The sequence below is a fragment of the Pollicipes pollicipes genome, unplaced genomic scaffold (assembly GCF_011947565.3).
Source record: "Pollicipes pollicipes isolate AB1234 unplaced genomic scaffold, Ppol_2.1 Scaffold_6548;HRSCAF=7765_pilon_pilon_pilon, whole genome shotgun sequence".
Lineage (NCBI taxonomy): Eukaryota > Metazoa > Arthropoda > Thecostraca > Pollicipedomorpha > Pollicipedidae > Pollicipes > Pollicipes pollicipes.
In genome coordinates this window covers 159,875-181,093 of record NW_023596892.1, presented here as the reverse complement: position 1 = coordinate 181,093, position 21,219 = coordinate 159,875, and the positions used below count along the sequence as shown (strand labels likewise).

At 56.6% G+C, this 21,219-nt stretch overlaps 1 protein-coding gene across 1 annotated transcript; it reads left to right on the top strand.

Moving 5' to 3' along the window:
- Positions 1–5,870: 5,870 nt before the first annotated feature.
- Positions 5,871–18,645, top strand: LOC119106981 (uncharacterized). The gene is made up of 14 exons (XM_037230326.1): positions 5,871–5,899; positions 6,187–6,296; positions 6,598–6,680; positions 7,253–7,449; positions 7,899–8,014; positions 10,237–10,310; positions 11,261–11,336; positions 11,875–12,056; positions 12,459–12,596; positions 12,891–12,966; positions 13,497–13,561; positions 14,592–14,698; positions 15,409–15,556; positions 18,637–18,645. The coding sequence occupies exons 2-14, from the start codon at positions 6,215–6,217 to the stop codon at positions 18,643–18,645; spliced, it is 1,353 nt and encodes a 450-aa protein (XP_037086221.1). The 5' UTR covers positions 5,871–5,899; positions 6,187–6,214.
- The last annotated feature ends 2,574 nt before the right edge of the window (positions 18,646–21,219 follow it).

The window sequence follows — 21,219 nt, the reverse complement described above, 5'->3', positions numbered from 1 at the left end:
CAAGCCCCAGAGTATTAAAACAGGTTAGTTTGAACTTGGTCTGACCTTCATACCTGACCTTGGTCAATGTAATTTGCTCATTTAGCTGTTGTGTTGCCGAAGACAGCATCTCAGAGATGTATGGCTTCATCTAACACTCCGCTGTTGCATCAGATTGAACGATGCCCTAATAATTGCCTTCGCTGAAACCATGGCCTGACTTTGACCTGCCATAGGTCAGCGACCTTTTAAGGTACATTCAATGTTTTGATGTCAAACGATCCGCTATTCAACTTTCTGCAGCTACACAAAATTTGGCGCGGTTGCCCTGCGCCATTCGGAAACCGTTTTGGAAAAACCTTCGGGGAGGGAGTCAATTTAAACCCCCATTCGAGCGCGTTTTAGGGGTGTCGCAAAACCCCCACTTACAGTTTTCCTCATTTCATTCACGGAACGTATCTGAGCAAGTCATCCGAGCTTGCCTCGCCCTGCTGTTGTGTAAATATAGTAAATTTGAAATACGCTCTTTACGTGGAAAAGGGGTGAATCAGAAAGGAAGAGAACGGAACAGCTGAGAATTTGGCAAGCAACCGGGACAGAAAAAGGGCATTCATTGACGGTATGCGACACGATGTACTGTTCATCAGCAGCAGGATATCCGGGCAGCCTAAGGTGGGTTTGGTCAAGTGCTTAATAGCATATGGCATGACGGTTAAAAACGATAACAGATGAGAGCGCTTAACGATCATGTGCCTGCCTTATTACGACCCAAATTCGAAGGAATCCGATGATTACGTGTGAACCGGTAAGTCTACAGGCGTTCAAATTGTATCTCGTGTTTCGCCATCTCAGCCCAAAATTCGGCAAACGCGGCGCTGTAACGACTAAAAATCGGTGTGACCATTCAACATGTAACAAATGCAAACCATTGTGCACCTTGCATATCTGGTCTCAATCACTGCATCAGTCATTTTAGGAAAAAACGCTCGTGGAACAAATCTTCACGCCCGGCTTTGGAAACGATACAAACCACTGTAGCTCATAACGAGAAATGATGTAATTAACCAGTTCATTTTTTTCTTGCATTTTTTGTTTTGTTTTCCTACTAATCGCATTTTTATTTTGATCGGCAAGCCATGAAAGAAATTGCTGTGCCTACAATATATTTAAGGACTGATCAGCTTTCTTGTGAGAACCAGCTTCTATCGTTAAGATCGTTTAAAAATGAAAATACTTTGCGAGTAAACAGAGCATGTACCATAACATCAGATAAAAGGAAAACCACTATCAATAGTTCAAAGAGTTCTCAAATCCACAAGCAGAATTCAAGGGAAGGCCGGCTTTGATCTGAAGCGGAAGAAATAGAGAAGTACCCAACCATGTGGACACGAAAGTGAAGTATTCGTGTCATGGTGTCCGGACAAAAAGTTGACTCTTAGTTTGCCGGATGCTTTCTTGTCGACTGATATATGACGACTTCCATACAGACGACAGTTTAAATGTCGATATACCAAAAAGTCGAATCGACAAAATGCCCAGCTGCAAAATGGCGACATGGAATAGTGGTGACATGCCAGAATGGCGAACTGCTAAATGACGAATTGCAAAATGGCGACATAGCAATAAGTCGACATGCCGAAATGACGAACATCTAATCGACGAACTGCAAAATGGTGACATACCAACAAGTCGACATGCTGAAATGACGAACGGCTAAACGACGACTTGCAAAAGGGTGACAAAATGTGCGAAATTGGCGATCGCTTGAATATCGTTGAACTACTTACGAGCCATGTTTGATCAAATGGTGACAAGACAAAATGACGGCTTACTAAAACGGCGAAAATCAAATGACATGAAAAACGGCAAGCTCAAGTAGAAACAACGAAAACACGAGGCTCTTCAAGGCTGCATGGAAAGGGCGATTCCTGTCCGATCTTTTATAGCAGGTGCCAAATGCCTAGATGTTGTGTTACAAAACATGACTTGTGTTCAAAACTTGCATTAAACGCTTCCAGCTGGTTGAAAGCTAGCCGCTGTTCTTTGATGCAACGGCCCACGCTGACGTACTTCAGACACGAAAAAGTCGATGGGGACACTTTTCTTGACCTTGAACACTATGTGGCCATGGAGAAGGCGGAATTTGTGTGGAGTTTCTATGACATCATATGAAGATGATCTCGAAATGGGTGGCGGCAAATAGTTTGCACAAGTTCGCGTACTCGTAGCTCAGAAACGAGGGGATTTCAAGTCTTAAGAAGGGCATGAGTAGGCAGTTGCACGTCACGATCGTAGACATGAAAGGGCTATCTCAGTTGAAAACCCGCTTCAAATGTGGAGCAGTCCTTTTAAATACCTCATTTGAATACATGATGGGACGGGAAAATGGCGGTAGGCCAAAATGACAAAAGCCAAATGGCGTCATGGAAAAAACGACAAGCATTTGGAAAAATATACCACCTAGGTTACATAAAAGGCGCGAAGGCTGCAGATGGTGACATGGAACGATAATTTATTTGCAGGCGTTTAATTTCCTTTTAAGGTGTGGGGCGCAAACCCCGTCCCAGCCTTGGGAGAAAAATAAACTAGATCCGGGGAGAACAAGGTTGTCAAATTTTGGTGGTAGGTTTCATAATCTGCCGCGGTCCCCCACAACATATGTTACGAAAATATGTCCCTGTCCATATTTGACCGTTTTTGACGGTCTTGCCCAGTACAACTCGCTGCCGAAAAACGGTCCCGTTACTTTCTTTCTGCCGTAGGAGCCATTAGCTAAGAGTAAAGCTGACGGCCACCACCCGTAAGCGCCTCCTTGATTGGAGGGCCTACTTGTCTTGATGCTTATTCATTTCTTTATATTTAATTGTCTTGCATCACCAACAGAGCAGTGCTCTCCTAATAGGCAGACTTTCGAATAAAATAATAAATTCACGGCACACAATACCCAGCCACCCACCCAGCATTTTGATATGTCCACATTTTTTAAATCACCATTCACCAGGGCCAAATTCAAACATGGCTCTTTTGTATTCCGCCATTCTGCCGTTCGCCAATATAACAAATCAGTGTTTCTCTGAGCCGCTATCTTGCAGCTCGCCATTTAGCCGTTCGCCAACCTGGCACGTCAACTTTTTCAATGTCGCCACTTTACAGTTTACCATTTAGCCATTTCGACTTTTCTCAGTGTCGACTTTTTACGTCGCCATTCCGTATTCGCTATTCAACATTCGACAAAAAACATTCGCCAAATGGAATTTCCGACTTTTTGTCATAGAACCGGATAGATGATCTCCCACTTAACGTTTTGCAGTGGTGTTAAAGGCTGGTTGGCTGAGTTTAACGTTTTCCGGTGACGCTTATTTGTTTAAACGCTTGTTGTGATCATGACTAATCTTCAGATATTCGACGAACTTGTCGTAACGAGATGGGAATGTGAATGTTTTGGTGATTGCCTCCCATAGTCGATGCTGAAAAACTGTTGATGACCTAAAAGGCCTAAGCATATTTGCCCCATTTTATCTTCATTTTACCCGGCCTTCCGGGACTTCGCCTCTCCAGGCTATCCACACTGTCCGCACCGTGCCATAGAGCCATAATTTTGGAAAATCCAAACCCTCCACTGGCCGTCCATTCCGTCACGTGACCGAAGCGGGACCGTCGCAACTCGGGCGCCCAGGACGACACAAGGACCAGTCACCACCAGGGCACAACACAGGCTGGGCTACACAGAGCTGCCGGCTGGCACACAAACAGGCACGCACACACACATAAACACACGGGACGGCACGACCGGAGGCAGAAACTGGTGCAGAGCAAAGCGGTGCCGAGGAGTGCGCTCGCCACCGTCTGCCGACGTCACATAACGCACGCGATCTCAGGCTCTGTTCGGGATTTTGCATACATTGTGATTCAAGGTGCTCGTACCTGGACCGCGCTGCGCAACAGAACACAGCTGCTTCAATCAAGCATACCTCCAAACAGGGGGGGGGGGGGCATCCTATTGGTCTCGCATCACAACTCAGCGCTGCGACTGGTCGCGGAGCACCGATCCGCAGAGTACACGCGATGACGACGGGCACCAAACTTTCCCGGTGCGTGGGACCGCTGGCCTGAACGGCCTATTCCACGGATGAACATGAAAATATTCGCGGTGCAGTCGGCGGCAGATATCGTGTTATGGTCACGAGCAAAGGAAAGCCTCATTCTGCACGGCTATCAGCAGGTGTCTCTGGTCGGAGCGTCAGCCGATGCCAGCTTGAGAGACAATAACACGCAGGTGGCGTTACCCCTAGATGTACGGCGTCAGCATCCGGCAGATCTTGGTTCCGCGCGTCTTGTTCTGCGCTGCGCCTGGAAGTTGACCTGGCGTTGCAATCATTTGACATTGGAATGTTGAAATCGGCCAGAATTTTTTTGGTGATGTGGACTTCCCCATCATTTGATCTTTAGTTTTATCACTAAGGGTAACCTCGAGAGATCAGGATTTTTTGGCGGACGCTAGGTTCTCCAATGGTTAACGTTCTGAATTTTGGAAAGCTGACATCGGCCAGTAATTTTTGGTGATATACTGTTACCCGTCATTTGACCCTGCCCTCGACCCTGAAGGCTACACCATATGACAAAATTATGCATGACAAAATTTAAGTATTTATTTTCGATGTCACCGTGCCGTAACAAAAAACATCTGACGTGTTTTCAGATAAGTCGAAGTTCGTCGCTGAATAAATCGCTGAATAAATCGCCAAGGACGGATAGCAAGCGAACGTGGGGTGAAGGCTTACGAGCTTCGGCTGGAGAGCGGGTGAACATCGGCTGGAGGGCGGAAGCGTGTCAACTGGAGACAGGGTGAACGACGACTGGAAGGCAGAGGTGCGTCGGCGGAGAGCGGGTGAACGTCGGCTGGAGGGCGGAGGTGCGTCGACGGAGAGCGGGTGAACGTCGACTGGAGGGCAGAGGTGCGTCGGCGGAGAGCGGGTGAACGTCGGCTGGAGGGCAGAGGTGCGTCGACGGAGAGCGGGTGAACGTCGGCTGGAGGGCAGAGGTGCGTCGGCGGGAGAGCGGGTGAACGTCGGCTGGAGAGCGGGTGAACGTCGGCTGGAGGGCGGAGGTGTGTCAGCTGGAGAGCGGGTGAACGTCGGCTGGAGGGCGGGTGAATGTCGGCTGGAGTGCAGAGGTGCGTCGGCGGAGAGCGGGTGAACGTCGGCTGGAGGGCAGAGGTGCGTCGGCGGGAGAGCGGGTGGACGTCGGCTGAAGTGTGAGGGTACGTGGGTTGACAGCGGACCGACGTCGGCCCGGTGCGTATGTCTGCTGGACGTCGGCATGTGCGAGCATCTGCCGGGCCAACGTCGGCATGTTGATTGAGTATCCAACATCTGCCTTATGGCGCCAGCAAGGAAAATTACTTACCTCGGGATGCAAGCGACACTTTTATGCAGTTTCCCTTTGCAGTGCAAAGAGCTAAGCTACATGTTCTGAAATGCTGGGATGTAAATCATTGGTATTATTACACCCATAAATCATACATATCTCATCCATTGAACCACCATCAACATGAGAAGGCCGCATTGCTGTAACGCTCTGGGACGGTTCCTCCCACGGAGAAGACTTACCAAATCATTTAGTTGATGGAGGTCCGAACAAGCGCCAAGTCGCTTAATACGCCTGTCCCAGTCAAAACCCGCATTAAGCTCACAGCCAGGTGGCGAACGGGAACTTACTTACTCTGCTGAACGGAACGGCTGGGCACATTTCTGGAGGGGCTGCTACAAATGGGCGCGGCGCATTTCAATGTTGATTTCTTTTTTACCTTCGTCGGGCTCAAAACCCGACATTTAGCTACAGTCGTGGAGTACCGTTGTGCCTTGGGAGTTTTCATCTGAAGGCTGTGTTTGACGATACGGGGGTGTCAAATTACTGCTTGGTGAAGTATCTGTTTGAAATCACATTTTATTTATGATGGGGCTGGATGGCATGCTGGGGTTGCGGTTATTTAGCAGTAATATAACGTCAAGTTAAGACCGCCTGTTTTGCACCTTTGTGTTTGGCCTGAGGTTCAAGCAAAGAGCTAACTTGTCCATTGCACATGACAATATTTCAGGTTATATTTGGGGACTGGGTGCAAAATAATCATGGTTGGTGTGCCCAAAACTGCCACACATCATAGTGCAGGGTACTCCATCATGTGGTTTAATGCTCTTTTGTTTACAGGACCAGCAAGCCAACTGGACTGCAGAACATGGCACATCATGCAGGATTTCTGATTTGGATGATCCTGTCATCTTACTCAAATGTGTCCTGTATCAAATATGGAAAATACAGTGAGGCTCTTTCTGCTTCATGAAAACCTTGCCAAGCAGCCTTTTGATTGTGTGCTACAGGTCATTGGGACATTATGTTAGGAGAGATTAGATGTCCTCATAACCAATATTTTGCTACTTTTGCAGATGACATGCTTTGTAATTAATATTCTGCTGTCATGATAGAACCATCCCTGCCTGTAGAATGCAGCACAAAATTGCGCAGAAAACAAGATTGTATCACATTACCCTTCAAACTAAAATGATTATAAGCACACAGTCACAAAGTACAAAGCTAATGTTTATGCACATGCTTTGGCAGAGTTCACCATCTTCTCCTTGAAGGACATGGACATGTCACCTCTGCCAAGAACAAACAAATATGTCATCATGGATGAGAATGTTGTAAGCACATACAATGTTCGGGAACCGTGCATGCTACAGTTGCATACAAGGATTGTTTCTGTAGCTAATAACAGCAAAATATATTATTTTGACTTAACATAAACATGGTTGAGATATGTATTCAAGTGCCATGGGCCAGGGCACTTCATCACTTGCCCAGTGAAACTGGACCGCCCAATGAGGCTGAATTTGACAGTGTGTGTTATTTGTTGTGATTTGTCCAAAAGGCTACCCAGTTTCCCAAAAATATGGTGTTGACCAGGTGCCTTTCCTAACCACCTGATCATTATACCTAATTAACACTATGGTTGTCATTGCTGCTCTGCCATGACATTGGTTTGCATACCCAATCTCTCTGCTCCTTCGAACACCTTCACTGAATTGCCTTCACCGCCTGACTGAGAATCATATGACTAGAATGAAGCATTACTGACCATCTTCATCTCTAGCTTCCACCATGGTCATTGTGAAGAGCACATCACTATGCTGAACCTCAGACGCTCTGGCCTCGCGCCCCCGTGTCGCCGCACGCTCCGCTGTCGCCCGGCTGACCGCGGCGCCGACCCGGGCAGACGCTGCTGGCCCAGGTGACTCCCGTCCGCGGCCTGGACGACTCGGTCAACTCTCAGCTGGTGGAGCACTTCTGGCTGCTGGGCGCGATGCCGCACATGACGCTGCGCAGCATGCACCGCGTCGTCCAAATGCCGTTCTCCATGGGGCTGTACCGGCGCGGCTCGTTCGTGGCCTGGCGCTGCCACTTCCGGAGGAGGTGCGGCCAGTCGCGCCAGCACGGAGAGAGCCGCGACACCGGTGATGGCCGAGGGGTCCTGCTGGGAGGTGCGAGCGTGGGCGGGGGAGGGGGGGGGGGGGGAGGCACACACGTGGGCCGGGACGGGGAGTTCCTCTGAAGGGAGAGCTGGGCTCGTGAGGTGAGCCGGGAGAGGAGCTCACGGGGATGGAGCTGGCGCGGAGGATCGCTCTGTGCTTCAGAGATCTGTGATTTACGGATAGCCTGCGCGAGCCGGGAGGACGGGTGTCAGGTCATGTCAGGTCGGCGTAAGTTTAAGATGCTCAAAACGTCGGATAGGAGTGAAGCTAACCTGCCCAGCCTCGCACCCCCAGGAGCGGCACGGGGCTGGGCTTGGATGGCACTTCGACACACGCTAGCCCCTCGACAATGGCCGCCGCAGCTCTGATGCCAGGCGTCCGGTGTCGCAGACAGCTGACTGGGCGCACGGCGAGTGACGGCATGGCCCAGTGGAGCGCGGAGCTCGTCCTCTCCCGCGGCTCCGGCTTTCTCTCCACCAGCGCCTCCATCACCGACATCCGCTTCGGTGAGAGAGCACTCTGCGCGCCCCGACCGCCACTGGGCCGTCTCAGTGGTGGTCACGTTCGCGTGCTTCACGCGGCTCGTTTACTGTTTGCTCGGTTGCATTGCGTTCTTGGCGGAGAGCATCGCCTGGCGCGGAGGGTGTCGCTGATGCAGCTCACAGAGCTCTGCCGTCAGCTGGCGTCTGTTGTCCGCGCCACTGCTCGACTTGTCCGCGTCACATCGCGCCACCACGCTCTGTGAGGCGCCGCCTGTGACGGCGTCAGGCGCCTCCTGCGGCGGCGTGAGGTACCGCCTGTGACGGCGTCAGGCGCCTCCTATGGCGGCGTGAGGTGCCGCCTGTGACGGCGTCAGGCGCCTCCCATGGTGGCGTGAGGTGCCGCCTGTGACGGCGTCAGGCGCCTCCTGTGGCGGCGTGAGGTACCGCCTGTGACGGCGTCAGGCGCCTCCTGTGGCGGCATAAGGCGCCGCCTGTGACGGTGTGAGACGCCGCTTGTGACGGCGTGAGGCGCCGTCTGTGATGGCGTCAGGCGCCTCCTGTGGTGGCGTGAGGGGCCTCCTATGACGGCATAAGGCGCCTCCTGTGACGGCGTGGGGCGCCGCCTGTGACGGCGTGGGGCGCCGCCTGTGACGGCGTCAGGCGCCTCCTGTGGTGGCGTGGGGGCGCCGCCTGTGGACGGCGTGAGGCGCCTCATGTGACGGCTGTCCCGGTGACAGCGACGTGGCGGTTGTGGTCGCTGGGCCGCCGGTGGCGCCCGCGACGGTGGTGCCCACACGTCGGCCGGCTGCAGGTACCGCAGGACTCTTGCGGCGGCGACCTCGGCCTGCTGTACGCCGTCACGGTCGCCCAGCAAGCCGGGCCTCTTCGTGGCCACGCTGATCGGCAATCGGGTCACGTGGTATGACTTGGACCGCGATGGACCAGCTTGCGCTCCACCTTCAACGACTCGGAAGGTAAGTCCGGAAGCTGTTCGGGTCTGGTGGCCGTCGCAGTGACCCGTATCTGACGGCTGGTCGGGGTGAACCGGTGTCTGGCGGCGGGCCGCGGTGACCTGTGTCTAGCGTTGGTCGCGGTGGACTGTCTGGCGGCGGCCGCGGTGGACTATCTGGCGGCGGTAGCGGTGACCCGTGTCCAGCGTTGGTCGCGGTGGACTGTCTGACGGCGGTAGCGGTGGACCCGTGTCTGGCGTTGGTCGCGGGTGGACCGTCTGGCGGGCGATCGCGGTGGACTGTCTGGCGGCGGTGTAGCGGTGACCCGTGTCTGGCGGCGGCCGCGGTGACCCGTGTCTGGCGGCGGTCGGGTTGGCCTTCGGGTGGCGGCGGGGAGAGCGGACCGTGCCCCGCCATGGTCGGGGTGGACGCGTGTAACTGAGTGGTCAGCAGACCGCGGCTGGTCAATGGTCGGGTGGACCACGCCTGGCGGTGGTCGCGCCTTCTGGCGTCGGTCCGCGGTCGCGTCCCCTGCGGCCGCTGACACTGACCAGGCGGACTGATAGGGCCCCCGACGGCTGTGAGCGGTGGATATGGCTGTTTTTGTGGCAACCACCATATCTAAGGCTGGAGCTGGGAGCCGTCCTTTGCATAATGCAAAACAAGGGAAACTGTCGATTTTTGGCGCTGTACCAACGTTCCCACGTCAGCTGTACCTGCTCAGCCTGCGGCCAGTTTCGAAAGTCTGACTGAGCCCGCGAGGCACAAGGAGGGCCACTTCGATCTCGTACGAAATCAGGTTCATTGTTACGGAGAACCATCTGCCGAATTAGGTCACCGCGCAGTGGCCGAGTCGCGGAATAACCCGGGGCGTGCACCGATTAGCTTCACCCTATTGCGCACCGACATGACCATCTCGGCTACCTATCCTATCTGCGACCCTAGCGAGTAAATTCCGTGGCTGAGATCTGATCTTGATGTCGTCATACGACCAGGGTCCGACCTGTGCCGTGACTTCAGCTTGACACCATGTAATGACAATCTGCCCGTGCCCCCCCCCCCCCCCGGCTGCCAGCCAACATGCCCCTTGACCTGAGCCCGGTCCAGTCCCGTGACCTGAGCCTGACCTTGCCCCGCTTCGTACCGTCCCGTCAGCCAACGTGCCCTGGTGACCTGAGCCCGGTCGCAGTCCCGTGACCTGAGCCTGACCCTGCTCCGCTCCGCCCCGTCCCGTCGGCAGGCGTGCCCCGTGACCTGAGCCTGACCCTGCTCCGCTCCGCCCCGTCCCGTCGGCAGGCATGCCCCATGACCTGAGCCTGACCAGTGCGGCGCTGACCTCGGCGCACCTGCTGATGCTCACCTCTGACGGCGTGATCGTCACGTCGTCCTTCAGCGACCCCGGGCGGCAACTTCACCTTTACCCCGGCTCCAGCTGCGACGGGTAGAGGACCCTCCCGCGGGGTCCGTCGCGAGCTGCTGTTGCTGACGCCACGTGACCATGTCTCCGGGGTAGGACCCTCCCGCGGGTCCGCGCGAGCTCCGTTGCTGACGCCACGTGACCATGTCTCCGGGGTAGGACCCTCCCGCGGGTCCGTGCGAGCTCCTGTTGCTGACGCCACGTGACCATGTCTCCGGACCCCGGATGCCGTCTGTCAGACGCCGCCACTCGACCCAGGCCCAGTTCCAGAAAGTGCATTTCTTTCCGAAAGCCTTTCTGCAAGAGCCTTCCCGCTTACCGCTCGTCACCGATGTCCTTACAGTGGCGTCTACCCGCACGTCATTTTGCGTGCCAGGTCGGGGAGGACGTTGGGGTGGGTAGCGCCCCTTGCTGATGTGCGCCTGGAGGCCGGGCTGGGGGCTGGGTCACGGGCAGCCGTCAAACTTCTCGGCTGGTATGCCCGGGCCGGCTCTGCTTGACTGGTCTGTTGGTCGTCGACGTTTCCTGCGGTCCACAGCTCACTAGCCTGTGACCGATGCGCTGGTGCCGTCAGGTGACTTGCGCTGCATTCTGTGACGTCCTTACGTCACCGGGTGATCTGGGTAGCTCTGACCTGTTGTTTGTGCCGCATTCTGTGACGTCACTGCGCGTCACCAGTTGATCTGGGTAGCTCTGACCTGTGTGTTCGCTGCATTCTGTGACGTCAATGCGTCACCAGTTGATCTGGGTAGCTCTGACCTGTGGTTTGCACTGCATTCTGTGACGTCACTGCGCCACCAGTTGATCTGGGCTCTGACCTGTGGTTTGCGCTGCATTCTGTGACGTCACTGCTTCACCAGTTGATCTGGGGAGCTCTGACCTGGCCGCGTCCTGCGTTTCCAGAACAACAGTTCCGCAGCTGACCGGGCGAAAGACGAGCTGATCCACTCCCCGTCCTGCGTCAACGACGACGCCAACGGTTGGTGTTCTCGTGCTCTTGTGGTCACAGCTGTGCGTTCATGGTGGCGCGGCCTGCCACTCTCTCTCGCTGAGCAGAGCACCGGGTGGTGGGGGTGGCTCGCGAGCCATGACGGGTTATTGCCTGCTGACGGCAATATGCGGTGCCGCCGTTAGTAAGCGAGGATACCGAGGTCCCTGATGCGGGGCGCTGCTCTCCCTCTATGGATAAACCCGCGTAGTGTTCTGATAGGAGCATTTGGCTGATGTCCCAAGTGACGTGGGCGGAGGACCGAAGCTGTCGGTCAGAAGCGTCAGTGGCGGGCTGCCTGAGCAAGCCACGCACTAGTCTCGTGGACTTCCCGTACCGGGAAGCATGAGAGAATGAGGGAAGCCTTTACGACTGCCGGTCGCACCAGTGCATTGCATAAGCCTTGCGGTAGCGATCTCTGAGTGCTGTGTGCTGCCATTGGGCCCGATGATTTTGGCTCGGCCAGAAGGACAATGCACATCTCCGCTCGGCGGTCGTGCTGACCGCTTGCCTGGCCGCCTGGACGCAGCGGATTCGGTGCTGCTGCTGCTGCACTCGGAGCAGCGCTACCTGCTGGGGCGGGCGCCGTTCGCGCGCACCGACGCGTGGCAGGACGTGCGCTCGCTGGTGCCGTGGCCGGCCGGGCTGGCCTCCGTCAGCGACGTCCGCTACGTCTGGCACCGGAACGCCGTGTTGCTCGGCTTCGCGCAGGTGAGCCGTCGCCGCCGCCGCCGCCGCCGACGACGACGATGACTGAACCTTTGGTGGTAGGGGTCCGCGGACGATCGTATAGTTTCGGGGCGACGGAGAGGGTAACACCGGGACGTGGCGGGACTGTTGCGAGGCTCGGCCGGAGGTCTGCTAGCCGACTGATGGCCTGGTGCCAGGTGGTGCACCACACCCTCGCTGACGGAGACTGGTGGACGTGCAGCGCCCCGGGCAGCTGACGAGCCATCAGGCCACGAGGCGCGACGCAGCATGACGCTGCTCCGAGTCGGACGACTCGCGCGACTGTGACGAGACCCGGGCACTCCTGCCGGGAAGACCAGCTCGAGACACTGCTGCTGCCATATAGACCATGTGCCTGTCTGTGATGGCGACCTCTCCTGCCAGGGAGACCAGTACAAGACGCTGGTGCTGCCCCTGGAGAAGACCGGCTACCGAAAGCGGCCGCCGTCCAGCGAGCACGTGACCCGGCCGTTCGTCTACCTCTGCCCGCTCACCAAGAAGGTGTACCTGCTGGCCGGTCAGGTGGGAGCAGCTGCCTGCCGAGCTCTGTTGCTACAGCCCCTCCCCTCGCCCACCCACGTGTGGGACAAGCATCCTGGGGCGCTGCCCCCCCCCCCCCCTCCCCAGCTCCCTTTGGGCGGTCAAGCCGCTCAGAAACATGTACGTGCGGTGGTATTGTGCGATCTGTAGTGCGATCGAGCATATTGTGTAACGTTCTTTGAGAACTGAAGCCGTGGATGTTTCGTTGAAGGTGCCATGGCGTTCGGTCGAAGCATGCCAGCGTGTACCTGACGACGCATGCTCACCGTTGGACAGGTCCTCGTCTCCATAGACGGCGGCGCCACGTTCGAACGTACCCTGACCAACGTGACGTTTGGTCACGTTGAGAACTGTTTCACACCGACCTCATCCACCACCACATCTGTGTCACCAAGGATCTGGAGCTGGTCGTCATGAGCTTAGGGGTCAGTGCCACTCCTGTGCAGCGTAAACTGCGGGTCTGGTGCGGCTGAGGCCTTCTGCACAGCACGTACATCGTGAATGCATCTGACCTGACAGCTTGGCGTGTCGTGATCTTCGTGCTGGACAGATCAGCTGTAGCGGGGCTGCGATCTCCGGGTGCTCTAAGCTGTTCTGTTCTGTGTTGTGGTCCGTGATACGCTAACGTCGAATAATTACCATTGCTAACAATATGGATTTCGCCAGGGAGGAGGGCGGTCTCCCGAACTCGCAGAACTGTACATCACGCATGCTACACACTTGCTACGTTTGATGAAACACGAGGCAGTACCGTAAGGCCTGTGCGTTTGCCTCCGCCAATTATGCTCTTGGGCGCGCCCCTCCAACAAGATGGCGTATAGCGTTCTCATGAGTGACGGGCCGTCGTCCGTTGACCCCCGCCGATGCCTCGCGTGCCGGCAGTCAGACGAGCCGGCCAAATCAGCCTGAAAGACGTCATCGACGCCAAGAACATCACGGATGTGGCGGTGGGTGCTGCGCCCCGCGCCGTGTCTCGCTGCGCACCGCGCCGGTGCTGTTTTGCTGTTAAAGAGGGGTCAGCCGGACGGGTTGACCGCGTTCCTGGGCGTGGTGTCGCTGGGAAACTGATGTGTTTACGTCGTGCCTATGCCTGCACGCACTTGGCCGTTAACATGCTAACAAGCGGAGGAAAGCAGTTACACACGGTGGGACTGCTGTGCTGTAGTGCCGACCGACGTCTGGGTTTGAATAGGTTTGATCAGCGCGATCGTAGGTGGTAAGGATAGGGCGTTTGCAGCGTCTTTTGAGTGTCAATCGTCGGATGAGTTCACTGCGCTCCATTGTGAATCGCTTCTCACGGTTGCTGTGATACTACTCTCAGTTGCTGATATCCCAGTTCTCTGGCAGTTGCGTGCGCTTCGCCCTCGTCGAATATGATCGAAGGGCGCGTTTGGCTTACAGAAGATAGCCCTGGTAATGGACCGCGCGGGGGCGTGACACCGTGTTCGGCACCGGCTCGTCGGAGTCGTCTCGCATTATTTCAACATCAAGTCCGGTCTTCCCGACAAGGTGCGTGACACTTCGTCGCATTCAGAGTTTCCACTAGCCAGCACGGCTGCGTTGACTACGCAAGCGGATGATGAAGCGGTTCAGCACGTCGCGGATGGGCGGGGCGGCCGCGTGTTCTGGCGGGGCGCCGGGCGGTGTAATCGCCGTGCGCCCGCTCCCGCGCCTCACGTGCTCAGTGACTGTGCGGCAGCAGGTGGCCTGCGGAGAGCGGCCCGGCGATCTCACGATAGCATTGTGGTCTGAGCGCTGCTGGTGCATGCCTGCCGCTCGCAGTTATAACATGTGCACTGCTTCTCTTGTGTCATCGAGGTCCAAGTCGTGAAGACCAGTCATGGTCCAGTCAGCCTTGCCTTCACAACCGCGGCCACTACGCGGCTGCGGACCGCGGTGCCTCGCGCTGTCTGTCGGACTGCGGTGGCGCCGGCTCCCTTCTCAGGTTCCGTTCTCCGTTCTGTTCTCCGTTCTCAGTACAAGGCCCCCTGCGGCTACCGGCTGGAGCTGCTCGGCGGCGTCTTACACGCCAGCATTATCCACCTGGATCTGCACGACATCATCACCCGTCGAGGTGGAGGCGCGCGAGGTTGTACAGTGAGTGGCGCGTGGGAGAGGCAGCGCGACCGCGAGCCGTTCGTAACAGCGGCCCACGCTGTGCTGGTTGGTTCGCTGGAAAGAATCAGGCACGTCTGTAAACCAGATGCAGCCCTGCTTCATAAAGCCACCACGTGGGCTGTCAATGCCATTATTGTCGCCACGGAGAAATAAATACGCATACGTTACCGTGTGAATTGCGGTCACCGTCTCCAACCGCCCGTTGTTAGGACACGGTGGCTGAACAGCATGCTGTCCATAACTGCGTTATGGTAGGGTAGTTCTGAATGAGAGGGTCTGCTTCACGCTGGAACGTAGCTGAGTGAAGTCAGATTATTGTCTTGGCATAACCCGTAGGGTTCTGTGATGGCCCGGAGCATGTCATGCTGTTGACCCCTAGTTACATTAAAATCTCAGCTCGCATGTAACGTCATTCATCTCGACGTCCTTAGCTACTTTTGAAATACAGTGCGAACAGTAAGACAATTTTTTAAGGGTTATTTTTCGCATTTTATCTACCAATAGCGTAGCTCTACCCATATTTTTATATTTTTATCTATACTTGCTCTTCAAACAAAGGAACAGCTGAGAAACGGCTTATATGAATCATACAGACCAGTGAGACAGCTCGAGAGCAGAACAGTGTACCGGCCGGGAGCCGGACGGGCCAGCTGACGGCGCCGGCGGCCGTCGGCAGACGAGGGCAGAGCCGCTGGCCGAGTACGAGCCGCCTGATCGACCTGGAGCTCAGCAACCCGGACATCGTGCAGGTGGAGCGGTCGGCCAGCGTGCGCGGCGGCTCGCTGCGGCTGGCGTCCACCGTGCGGCCGCAGTCCTGGACGCTGGTACGACGCGGACGCCCGGCGGCAGGGCGCGCCCGTGGTGGCGGACAGTGGCGGGTGCGGGACGCCCGCCGCGTTTGTGGCGGGCTCTCGCCGCAGCCAGTGGCAGCGATTTCGGGCGCTAGTAAATGTTACGCAACGACCAGAGAGACGTCTTGCGGGGCGGGAACGAGGGAGGCGATGACGGACGTGGGTCGGGGAACGAGGGAGGCGATGACGGACGTGAGTTGGGGGCGAGGGAGGGGATGACGGACGTGAGTCGGGGGAACGAGGAAGCGATGACAGACGTGAGTTGGAGAAACAAGGAAGGCGATGACGAACGTGAGCTGGGGGAACGAGGGGGCGATGGCGGACGTGAGTCGGGGGAACGAGGGGGCGATGGCGGACGTGAGTCGGGGGAACGAGGAAGGCGATGACAGATGTGAGTCGGGGGAACAAGGGAGGCGATGACGGACGTGAGCTGGGGAACGAGGAAGGCGATGGCGCACGTGAGCCGGGGGAACGAGGAAGGCAATGACGGACGTGAGTCGTGGAACGAGGAAGGTGATGGCGGACGCGAGTCGGGACGTTTCTCATGCAGTGATGTCAAAGCTAGGCCTGTTTGGGGTCTCACCTCCGCCTAGCCATACCAGTGATCTGAGCAATGCGCTAAAAAGCCCACCTTTCGTGAGGATTTAACGAGGTGATATATATTCGCGCGTAAAATTGCGAGCAGCGTTGCTAAAAATTTGATGCATGCGGAAGTAGCCTACTGGACGTTAGAGCCAAAAAGAAAACCGACAACTTGTAGTGGTTTGCGATTGTTGCCTTTGTTTGAAAATAATTAAAAGAGGGAAATTTTGGGGTAGATAATGATCAAAATAAGCAGAACTACATTGCTGTGTAATCTTCATAACCCAATCGCTCATTACTCGATAGCGTCTAGGACAGGTGTTGTTTTTGTTTTATTCTATACCAGTTTTGGCAAAAAAATACAAGCCGTTCTGCGACAGATTAATTGTGATTAATTAAATATATATATATATATATATACAGACAGATAATTATATATATAGATATATAGACTATAGATATATATATATAGATATATATATATATATATATATATATATATATATATATATATATATATAGATATATAGATATAGATTATATATATATATATAGATATGTAGATATATATATATATATAATATATATATATATATATATATATATATATATAATGGGATGCGACTGCCTCGTTTGTCTGCATCTTGATGTACGTTACTTATATAAATAAATAAATAAATAAAGAAATAATATGTATAACACGTCCTAAAACCAAAGCGTTCATGGTTTAGGCACGAAATGCCTGCCCGTCTACTTAGACCCCCCGTCAACACTTCCGCCATTACGAATGTCCGTTTTCTCTGCGGGCCAAATGTTTGTTTCGTGCCTCCACGACACCGGGTAGTTGAGATTTGAACTGATTTCGACCCGTGCTTTACGGCATTTCCGCTGTGTGGAAATTTGGTTTTTCGTTTCAGCGGCACGGGATATGCGAAATTGTAGTGAGATTGCAATGTAGCAGGAAACTATCCTAGTAAAATCCGTGCACACAAATCCAAAAATTTATACGACGCGACTGCTACGTAGTTGGGCTTCTTTCTGGAAAATTTCATGTGCCTACAATCCACGATTGCAAGGATGTCAGCCTCTAAAAGGTTTTAGGGTTCGACCGGGCCGCTGACATTAAATTTTGTCTTAGTTCAAGCAGGGCTCGCTCGTGATCCGTAAGATCGCAAGGTCCATGCAAAGCTGATCCCGAAACTAGGTTACCTCGGCAAGCAGACGTGTTATCACCATTAGCCCGGCAGAAGGTGTATTGTGACCTTCGTGACCCCGACAGAGGGGCGTGTTGTGACCGCCGTTACCCCGGCAGAGGGGCGTCGTGTGAACACCGTAGCCACGCCCTAGTGGCGTTTGTGACATCTGTTACCCCGGCGGAGGGATGTGTTAAAACTCCGTGGCCCCGACGGAGGGTGTGTGGTGACTCCCTGTGACCCCAACAGAGGGCGTCTGCTCGCTGACGTCCGGCTGCCGCGCGCCAGCGCCCTCTGCACGGGCACGGCCCGGCTGGTGACCTTCGCCCTGCTGCCCTCGCCCAATCTCTCCATCGCCGTCAACACGGCCCGGGGCGCCGACCCCAAGGTGGAGCGGGACGTGCTACGAGGCTTGCACGCCGGCGACCGCAGCTTCATCGAACTGCCGGTGCGCCGGCGCCGCGCGGCCCGGCTGGGGCCGAGTCGGGCTTCCACGCCGGGGGGCCGGGTTCCATTCCCGATAGGGCTAGTGTTTTCAGGTGATGAGGCGATCTTGGCTGCTTCTATCGATACATGCAGTGGCTGCGCGACGGCGCGCGCGGCGCGCGGCCCGCTCGAAGGCCTGTCGCTGCGGAGTCAGGATGGAGGTCTGGGCCCATGCTGGTGATTCGACGAGCGTGTTTCGTTGCCTATATGCTTCCGCAAAATCACGACATAGTGCTGAAATTGGTGCACGAGGCGTGTTCAAAGCTGACGCTAAGATTATGCCGGTGCTACCAAGCGACTCGCTGTTCGTCGTTTGGAATCCTTTGATGCACGGGCGACACGATATGCCACGGGGCATTCTGTTTTATTGGGTGGGTCGCAGTGGGTTGAATAAAGTCTAAAGGGTGGCGAAACGCTTCGTGAACTCCATCTATCTCCTGAACTTCTGGGAGGATAGTCTGACCGAACCCTCCGTACTGCCCGGACGCGGTTTTAGAGCTGGGCTGGAGCCGGAACGCCTCAGGGAGCGCCGTTCTGCTGTGTTACAGGTCAACTACCGGCCTCCATCAGACTTGGGATCAACATCCCCACCTCGAGAACATTTATAACGCCGACCCGAGCCAGCCTATGGAGCAGGGTGGTCTTAGGCTGATTTTGCGCGCAGTCTTTGCACGCCCATTTTGAGAATTCTACACATCATGATGTGGTTACTCAAGGACGCATTATTCTGTCCTGCTCTCCTCAGACCAGCTGATTATCTACCCAGACCTGCACGTTCTGTCCTGTTTTCAGATCTGCTGAGTGTGCTCCTTGGGTCTGCGACTGCGCCGCCCTCCCGAGACCCTCTGATTGTGTCCTGCTCGCATTGGACCTGCGACTGCGCCGCCCCTCCTGAGACCCTCTGACCGTGTCCTACCCGCACTGGACCTGCGACTGCTGCCGCCCCCTCCTCAGACCCTCTGATTGGCGTCCTGTCCGCACTGGACCTGCGAGTGCATCGCCCTCCTCAGACCCGCTGATTGGCGTCCTGTCCGCACTGGACCTGCGAGTGCATCGCCCTCCTCAGACCCGATGATTGTGTCCTGCCCGCGCTGGACCTGCGACTGCGCCGCCCTCCTGAGACCCGCTGATTGCGTCCTGTCCGCACTGGACCTGCGAGTGCATCGCCCTCCGAGACCCACTGATTGCGTCCTGTCCGCCACTGGACCTGCGAGTGCATCGCCCTCCTCAGACCCGCTGATTGCGTCCTGTCCGCACTGGACCTGCGAGTGCATCGCCCTCCTCAGACCCGCTGATTGCGTCCTGTCCGCACTGGACCTGCGAGTGCATCGCCCTCCTCAGACCCGATGATTGTGTCCTGCCCGCACTGGACCCTGCGACTGCGCCGCCCTCCGAGACCCCACTGATTGCGTCGTGCTGTTCTCAGCCCTGCTGATCGTGCACGAGGTCAGCCGCAGGACGGGGCCGCTACAAGGCGTGCGCCGGGCGGGCCGGCGCTCGGCCTGCGGCTGCACCGCGGCCGCCGAGTACTCCCACCGACGTCCGCGACTCGGACGCGCCGATACGTGAGTGGTGGTGGCGGCGGCCTCCTGCCGGCCATCCTCTGAGACTCGGACCGCTCTGTGGTGGCGGCGGCCTCTGGGCCGGCCGGTCCTCTGAGACTTGGCCGCTCTGTGGTGGCGGCGGCCTCTGGGCCGGCCGCTCTGCTGAGACTCGGACCGCTCTGTGGTGACGGCAGCCTCTGGGCCGGCCAGTCCTCTGAGACTTGGACCGCTCTGTGGTGGCGGCGGCCTCTGGGCCGGCCGCTCTGCTGAGACTCGACCGCTCTGTGGTGACGGCAGCCTCTGGCCGGCCGGTCCTCTGAGACTCGGACCGCTCTGTGGTGGCGGTGGCCTCTGGGCCGGCCGATCTGCTGAGACTCTGACCGCTCTGTGGTGGCGGCGGCCTCTGGGCCGGCCCTCTGCTGAGACTCGGACCGCTCTGTGGTGGCGGTGGCCTCTGGGCCGGCCGCTCTGCTGAGACTCGGACCGCTCTGTGGTGGCGGTGGCCTCTGGGCCGGGCCGGTCCTCTGAGACTCGGACCGCTCTGTGGTGGCGGTGGCCTCTGGGCCGGCCGATCTGCTGAGACTCTGACCGCTCTGTGGTGGCGGGCGGCCTCTGGGCCGCCGGGTTCCTCTGAGACTCGGACCTCTGTGGTGGCGGTGGCCTCTGGGCCGGCCGATCTGCTGATACTCGACCGCCCTGTGGTGGCGGCGGCCTCTGGGCCGGCCGGTCCTCTGAGACTCGGACCGCTCTGTGGTGGCGGCGGCCTCTGGGCCGGCCGCTCTGCGGACTCGGACCGCTCTGTGGTGGCGGTGGCCTCTGGGCCGGCCGCTCTGCTGAGACTCGGACCGCTCTGTGGTGGCGGTGGCCTCTGGGCCGGCCGGTCCTCTGAGACTCGGACCGCTCTGTGGTGGCGGTGGCCTCTGGGCCGGCCGATCTGCTGAACTCTGACCGCTCTGTGGTGGCGGCGGCCTCTGGGCCGGCCGGTCCTCTGAGACTCGGACCGCTCTGTGGTGGCGGCGGCCTCTGGGCCGGGCGCCGGCGGCAGCGGGCCGCGGAGCTGCCGTCAGACCGGTCAGCTGGGCTCTCAGACACGGTGTGACGGGGCCGTGTTCCCTGTCGGACCGTGCGCTGTGCCCGTCTGTGGCGGGGTCATGTGCCAGTCACGGCGCCTCTGATTGGCTGACCCCGCTGGGATTTGCTGCAGTGCGCGGCGACTTAAGAACGCTGGGGACGTGTTTGAACCAGTTCTGGGTTGCTAGTAACGTGTTGGCGTCGTGTGTGGTGGCGGTAGGTTGCAGTGTCGGGGAAGGGACTTCTGTGTTTTCACCAGTGGCTGCGAGACTTTCCTTTTAGTAGAAGTCCGCGCAAGCTTTTTCTCCATGCTGTGAGTACGATTAAACGCCACGGTCCCGTAGCCTTTGGAGGAACAGCTTCATGTGTGGACCCGACCGCCAGTTTGGCCTGCGCCAGAAGTGAAAGTCCATAATAATAACCGGAGAGGGGAAAAATAGATGTAAGCCGTCCGAACCCTTGCTTTCAATACCTGCTGGGGCAATTCAATACCTGCTGGGGCAAGTATCGGTAGGAAGCGTTTCCCTAAGAGTTGCGAAGACCCACCGGTGTGTTGCATGAGTGTATGACTGCTTCACATTGTAGTGGTCGCGACATGCGCACACCTAAATTATCACCATGATTGTCTCGACCTACGCTAGCCGTCCTATTCCGTCCGTGAATGTGTTGGACCGAGCGGTGCCAGCTGTGTCAGTGTCAGTGTTGTCAGGTGCCGCTGCTATGTCGGACCAAGCGGTGTCAGCCTTGTCAGGCCGCTGCT